Below are 7,281 nucleotides of genomic sequence, written 5' to 3'. Positions count from 1 at the left end.
GTGTTTAGCATCTGCTTAAAATTTTTAATTGTTTTCTTTATAAGGGCCTGATGGTGTCTTTTAGATAGAAATGGGAAGGATTTGGCCTTCTCTCCCTCTGTATTTCCCACCCTCCCATTCCTCCTTTTTCTCTTCCTTCCTCCATTTCTTCCTTCCTTTCATCTTTCCTCTCTTCCTCCCTTTCCTTCTCTTCTTCCCCCCTAAAAATTCCCTGATTTCTTCCCTAATGCATTGACAAAACCCCCATTCAGTTTCAGGCAGCAGCAGGCAAGGAGAAACTCAACGATAAGGGCAAAAACAACAGTAAAACTGGAATGAAATGACAGCCATAAACCTGGTACCAGGAGGAACAGTAAAACTGCACTTTGGCAGGAGCCAGCAGGCCTGGACTCATAACTTTTTTTCTGATTAAAACACTCTGGTCACAGATTAACTTCTTTTGTTCAATATTTATTGTCTCACCTGCACTGGAAAGCAGGGAGGAGAGGAAGAGGGGTAGGCAGGACTGGGGCTCGGGATCTGCAGCATGTCTGCAGCTCTGCAGCCTTTGGCAGCTGCCAAGACATGGACATGTAACCAAAGGTCATGTACCTGCCTCCAGCACTTGCCTCTACCATTAAGTGCTCATTCCAAATGGTGCCTGTGCACCAGGGCAGCATCCCAGAACAGCATCCCAGGACTCAACTGTGTCCGCAGAAGGATTCAGTGTCAGAGCTCAGGGTGCTCTGGGTCTCCCAAACACGCAGGACAGGAATTATGATGGAGAGGGCCACTGCTACAACTTGTGCAAGCACACTGGCTTGTCTCTCTCGAGACAAAACCCCAGGAGCTTTGGGAAAGCCATGTCCCTTGGCAGATTGACCCATTTCTTTCAGTGGCATCAGAAAATGGAATTGAAATGAGAATAAATTCCTGGCCATACCCCCTCAAGCATCTCTACATCTCCACATTCTCCACTGGACTTATCCTTTGCTCCTTGCAGAGCATGGGATGTGCCAGCCCAGTGCAAAAGCACTGCATCCCTTTTCTAATCCCTCACAGACCTATTAACGCACCACAGAGGGTGCAAACACCTCCAAGGGACCTTGATGTGGTTTTAATTCATTAACTCCATGCTTGAGCTTAGCCTTAGCTCCTCTTGCTCTCCCCATCCCCCACCCTGCTCACTCCTCCAGAGCAGCTCAGGGCAGGAATTGCAGATGCTGGGGGATGTGGAGTCAGGAAAAGGATTACCCAGTCACAGGGACGCCCAGGATCTCTGACAGCTACCCTGCAGAAACACAATGGCACTGAGGAACCCAATTCCTACAGGGAATCCCAAGAGGCCTCAGTTTCCCTTTGATGCTTCCAGGTCAAGAGCAACAGCTGGGTACCCCACAGCCCCTCCACTCCCCCACCCCTCACCCAGCTAGACTTTTTAATCTCTCTGCCCTAAATCACTTTTTAATTACAACTGGACTGTAACCACTAAAATATAAAAGGCTTCGGGGCTCTACAGCACACCAGCAATGGTTCCTATGAATTGCAATGCCCTTCCATCCACAGCAGCTCTGTTTGCACCAGCCTGATGCCTCCTTGTGCTATAGGAAAGCTTCATTGCTCCCTTTCAGCCTTTCACACCTCCATGCACAAGCTAAAAATATCAGGGCAAGAGGAGGTGGACCTGTTGGGAGGAAGTACAGCCCTGCTCTCACATCTGGCTGTACCCCTGCTCCTCCTCTAACTGCTGCTGGCTTCCACCCCGAGTTTTTCAGATTTGAGAGGGGGTATTTAATTTTTATTAAAAAATAAAAAAATAAAATCAATTCTTAGGCCATCTCAGAGACTTTTTTAGCAGCAGCTGAACTACAGGAGCCACTACCGGCAGCAGAGGGCATCCCGGAACCGGCACTCCTCAGCACGCACTGCCTCCCCAGCCTCCGCCCTAAATCACAACACAACAAACGGGCTGTTCATTAGCTGCTGTTTAATTAAGCAATATGGATCCTGCCTCGATATTTACAATCGCACTTGCTCTGATTTACTGGAGAGAGCCTCGTTTCTAAAGACGGCGACTGTAAAGTTTAATACCGCTTGACTTAACTGCGAGTTTCATTTACGGCCCCGGGCCGAGGCGCGGCAGCCCGGTCCGGGAGCCGGCGGGCTATTAAATCAGAGCTAACTGCGCGTGCAGGGAGATGACGAGCTTCGTTACAACCGGTTCAGCGGCTAATTACCCCAATCTGGATTGCCACATTTAAGCCAATTTGTTGCCGCTTTCCCAGGACCCTGGAGACACGCGTGGTAATTCAGAGGTTGGCATGCAGGCACTGGTTGCGATGAGAAGGGACGAGGGGCTGCGATCGGGAGGGTCGCAGAGCCCAAACGGACACTGCTCGTCCCAGGAGAGAAGAAATCAGTCTGCAAGAGGCCAGATTCCGAGCCGGGCAACCCCTATACCGTGCGCAGGGGCGTTGTGTACAATGATGGCTCCAGCTCCTCCCCAAAACTCTGGGGCACCTGGGGAGCCCTGAGGTCAGTTTGGGATGCTTTGCGGATTCAGGGATGGGGAAATCCAGGCAGAAGGACAGGACCAGCATGTACTAGAGCATCCAGCCTCACAGCCAGTGGCTTTCAGTGCCTTTCTGCCTCCCGAAGCCTCATGGATAGGGATGCACAGGTGGGGCAGAGGGAACACAGCCCTCCTCACAAACTCTTGTGTTGTAGGTAGGAGGAGAGCATTTCTCTCCTTGCAATGTATCTCCAGCCTTCAGGAGCTCGCTCACAGACTTGACAAGGGTAGGGGTCTCATTAGAGAGTTGTGAGAACGGTTCTTTAGTGACAAATAAAAACTATTTGTGCAAAGACATGATAGTACATAGCACAGCATCCTCCCCCACGTCAGCTGTGGTGGCATCACTGTCTACAACCTACCCCTGCACAGCCCCGGGGCTTTCCTGGAGGGAAGGGCTGCAAGGGAGGAGAGCACAGACAGGTGAATGCAGCATTCCTCAGCTCAGCTCAGGGACTGGGATGCTGCTATCCCACACCACGTGCCACAGGGAAGGACAAAGGGGGCAGCAACAGCACCACAGAGACAGCTGACCCACCAGTGCCTGGCTGCATCCCGGCAGCCCCAGCACTCACAGCAGGCACCATGAGGGCTGCAGGCCAGCAGTCCCGGGCAGAGGATGAAGAGGAGCAGCTCCAGGGCTGACCATTCTAGCCAGCAGCTTCCATGCAGTGAGTTTGCCAGAACTCAGTCCTCTCCCAGGAGCTCACTAAGCCTTGGTCTACATCCATTCCTCTCCGCTTCCCACTCCTCCCCAAGCCTGCAGCACTCAGAGACAGACTCAGAGCTCCCCCCATGGAGGAAGAGGAGGTAGCACAGAAGCAGGGCCAGGAATAAGAGGCATGGGGGTGCCAGCACATCTCCTGCAGCCACCAGTGTTACCCACCCCCCCAGCAGTTGGGGGTCCCCACTAGAGACCCTAAACCTTCCATCCAGGGCTGAGAGCCACGAGGGCACAAGCAGAGGCACTTTTGTTTCCAGATTTTATTGTCCATGGTCAGGGGAGGGTATGTCCCTCCACAGGGAAGGAAGAACTCCCAATCCCACCAGTGAGACTGGACTGGTAAGGAGTGTAAGCCCTTTGGTGGTGGTAGGAGCACGCTGTGGAGGCACAGACAGAGCCTAGGATGGTGACAGAGACAAGGAACAGCACCACCTATGTGAGGATGCCACAGGATTAGGCCTGGAGTACCTGAACAGGCAAAACCAGTCCCAAAACCCAGCCCACCTGTGACAAGGCTCAGGAGAATCTGGGAGCTGAGAGGGGTCACCAGGCCTCACAAGATCACAAGGAGTTCCCAGGCCTCAGCTCTCACCACTGCCAGTCAGCTCCTGGCCTTACCAAGCACATAGAATCACAGACCTCTACCATTAACCCAGCACTGCCAAGGCCACTACTAAACCACATCCCCAAGTGCCACATCTACATGTTTTTGAATACTTCCAGGGATGGTGATTCCATCACTTTCCTGGGCAGCCTGTTTCAGTGCCTGACCAACGTTTCAGCAAGTTTTCCCGAACATCCAATCTAAACTTCACCTGGCACAACTTGAGGCTGTTTCCTCTTGTCCTATCACTTGTTACCTGGGAGAAACCTCCCCACCTGGCTACCTTACTGGTAGCTGTAGAATGGGGTAAGGTTTCCCCTCACACTCACATATGAGGACCGGCTCCGCTGTTCCCCATCATATCTCCTTGTCCCCTTCTTTGTAGTGCACCTCAGGGAGGCTCCTCAGGCGCTCAGCTGCCTGTAGGGCACAGCACAAAGGGCAGCCAGCGGCCGGTCCCAGGAACAGCCCTGGCACAGGACTCCCTGGTTCCCCCAATCCCCGTGAGCTGCACTCACCTGCTCAGGGGTGAGGTCCCTCTGTGCCTGCGCCAGCATCTCATATCCCACCATGAACTTGCGGACAGTGGCAGAGCGCAGCAGTGGGGGATAGTAGTGGGCATGGAGCTGCCAGTGCCTGCAGTCCTCCTCCAGGTGGGGGCCTGTGGGGGCTCCTGCCGCAGGTGTAGGTGCTGCGTGAGCCGTGGGAAGGGGACGGGGATGAGAATGAGGGGATTGTGAGGGTCCCCCAGCCACGCCACTCACCGTGCCAGCCCATGGAGTAGGGGAAGGAGACTTCAAAGAGGTTGTCGTACTTGATGAGCAGCCTCTTCATGATGGAGGCCAGGCCTGCAGAAGAGTGCCACCCTGAGCTGGCCAAGCCCCTCCGAGGGCAGGCATCATGCCAGGCAATGAGGCGTGTAACCCTCAGCACCTCTCCCTGGGTGGACATCAGTGACAGACAAGAGGGTTGCACTTGGTAGTTGACCCCCCCTCCCCATCCATGCAGACAGCACAAGCAACACCACAGGAGTTCCCTCAAAAGTAGGGAGCACCATCACCCCAAAAAGGACTCTTCTTACCTGCCTGTGCCTGGACACCAAGCTCTTATCCCAGCAAAACAGGGGTGTCAGTTCCCTCCTCAGCCAAACCCAGTGGCCCTGCACCCCAAGGGGACATGGACCCTCCACCACCAGCACAGCTGCCACAGAGCCACCTCCTAATGAAGGTCAAAGCCCCAAGGACATGGGACAGGGGTTAACAAGGTTCAGAGCCACTCACTGTCCCTCTCGCCCTCTCTGATGTCCTGGAGGCGGCAGATGTGGCGGCGGGGCAGCAGCATGGTCTGATAGGGCCAGGTGGCCCAATACGGCACCACGACCAGCCAGTCCGCATTCTCCACCACCAGCCTTTCCTGCAGGACATGGTGCTTCATGGGGAATTATGCAATCCCAACTCCCCAGGGCACTCCTGAGGCCCAGCTCTTGGGGGCTGGGGCCCATATCCAGCTGCCAGGGAGGGGATATGGACAACAGCCACATCCTGACCTTTCGGCGAGCCTCCTGCTCAGCGTACTCCAGCAGCATGGGCACACCATGCTGGCTCAGGTGCTCACGCTGGGTCCGGTCCTCCAGGCGTGCCTCATTCGGGAGGAAGCTGCTGGCCCACACCTGGGAAGCACATCGGGGCACGGGGCTGGGGGACTCGCACCCGCCTTTGCAGGGGTACCCCCAGCCACGCTGCCCATCTGGAAGTCCCTGCTGCCACCAGGTGGAGAGTCCAGATTACGGCAGCCACAAGTGACAGTGCCCCGGGAGGAGAGGTAACTGGATAGGCATGGGGTCTCCTCACTGCACGGAGGAGGGGGGAAGGGATTGCCGTTCACATCTTCCCCCGGGAGTTTGTTGTAGGGTCACCGACAAGGACTCACGGTTTAGCCAGGTGACAGATTGGACAGCCTCACCTGACAGTGGGGGTGCGGGTTGGAGCAGCCCATCATCGCTCCCTTGTTCTCGAAGATCTGCAGAGGAAGAGGTGCAGCCAGCAGGTCCCGGCCACAGGGTCCCCACTGCGAGTTGCTGTGGTGTCCCCAGCAAGGCAGGGAAGCATCCGCAGGGGAACAGTGCCTCACACCCACATGGAAAGGCTCAGCAAGGCACAACGTAGGGATAGGGGACCCACACACAACTAGGATGGTCCCAACTCCTGGTGCTGCCAGAGTACCCAGCACTGGCCCCCGACCTCCAGCCAGAAAAGAGCAGCCCCCACCAGTCCCACACCTGCACCCAGGGGTAGGAAGCACCCAGGTCGGTCGCCAGCTCTGCCCACGCATCAATGACAGCCCGGATCTCTGCCAGGGACATGAGGGGCAGCGTCAGGTCTGACCAAGGGTGGAAGCACATCACCTTGCTGTGGAGGAAACACATGTGGCTGAGACTGTGGGTATCTCCAGAGATCCTCACAGTCCTGCTGGGTGCAGTGGAACAAGGGACAGTGACAAGACCTCCAGAATGACCCCAAAATAGTGCAGATGTGCACAGAACAGGCACTGCAAGAGGGGAGCAGGCTCAGTCCAGCATCACCTCGCAGGTTCTGGACAAATTGTGTCCCAGATTCCCTGGAGCCATGGAAGTACTTACCACACACCCCTGGCTGGGGCAGCTTGGAACAAGGGGTGATCACTGTCATCTAGGGAAGGACAGAGAGTAGAGAGGGAGAAGGTGCAGGGGCAGCACCCATGTCTCTCCAGGCCACCTTGCAGCCCCTCCAAGACCCAAGTCTAGGGGTCCCCAGCAGCCTGTTCTACCCCCAGAAGTTACCAGGTTCTGGAGCATCAGGTTGCAGCGCAGGGAAGTCATTTGGGAAGACAAAAGTGCCCTCGTACTGGGGGTTCACCTGCCGAGGCGAGAGACGGGATCAGGATGGGAGAGGGCGTTGGGGGAGCCCCCTGGGCCCCTTCGTGGTACCTCGCCGTTGGCCCGGGTGGCCCCGGGACAGAGGGGGTTCTTGGGGTCCCAGCGGGGTACATCCTCGGGGGGCGGCTTCTCCAGCTGCCCTTGCCAGGGGCGTTTCACCCGGTGGGCCGATACCAGCACCCAGTCGTCCCGCAGAGGGTTGTAACGAGCGTGCTGGTGCTCTGCGGGCAGGGGAGAGCAGCGGGGCGTCAGAGAAGGACGCGGGGGGCAGACCCCCCTGCAGATGGGTTACACAAACACTCACCTCCCACAAGAGGAGGGCATGCAAGAGACTTTGAACCTTCCCTGCTTCACCCCTTCCTCCCTGTCCCAGTCCGCTGCCACCCGCCCGAGGCAGGGAGGGTTCCCACAGCTCCCGCTTCCCTGGGTGGGCTGTGCTGCGCTCCACCGGGGGGTCCGGAAGGATAAAGGGAGGGAGGGAGGGAGGA

The 7,281-nt window shown here is 56.4% G+C and overlaps 2 protein-coding genes across 2 annotated transcripts in view; one reads left to right on the top strand and one right to left on the bottom strand.

Moving 5' to 3' along the window:
* Positions 1-3,520: 3,520 nt before the first annotated feature.
* On the bottom strand, positions 3,521-7,081 carry GALT (galactose-1-phosphate uridylyltransferase; the record flags this gene model as incomplete). Its single annotated transcript, XM_027665375.1, has 11 exons — positions 3,521-3,707; positions 4,209-4,299; positions 4,398-4,552; positions 4,644-4,727; positions 5,160-5,292; positions 5,426-5,548; positions 5,842-5,898; positions 6,158-6,287; positions 6,518-6,566; positions 6,698-6,773; positions 6,845-7,081. Coding segments are annotated over 10 exons (1,107 nt in total), but the record flags the coding sequence as incomplete, so codon positions are not given.
* Positions 7,082-7,115: 34 nt separating this feature from the next.
* Positions 7,116-7,281, top strand: part of ARID3C (AT-rich interaction domain 3C) — a 29,186-nt gene continuing 29,020 nt past the window's right edge. Inside the window, exon 1 of the mRNA XM_027665374.1 lies at positions 7,116-7,220. Coding sequence (XP_027521175.1) covers positions 7,116-7,220 — 105 coding nt within the window. The remainder of the gene's footprint in view (positions 7,221-7,281) is intronic.

Source organism: Corapipo altera, unplaced genomic scaffold, assembly GCF_003945725.1.
Source record: "Corapipo altera isolate COAL_440 unplaced genomic scaffold, ASM394572v1 61045, whole genome shotgun sequence".
In the NCBI taxonomy this organism is placed as follows: Eukaryota; Metazoa; Chordata; class Aves; order Passeriformes; family Pipridae; genus Corapipo; species Corapipo altera.
Note: the sequence above shows the minus strand (reverse complement) of the source record. Positions and strands in the feature narration are given on the sequence as shown.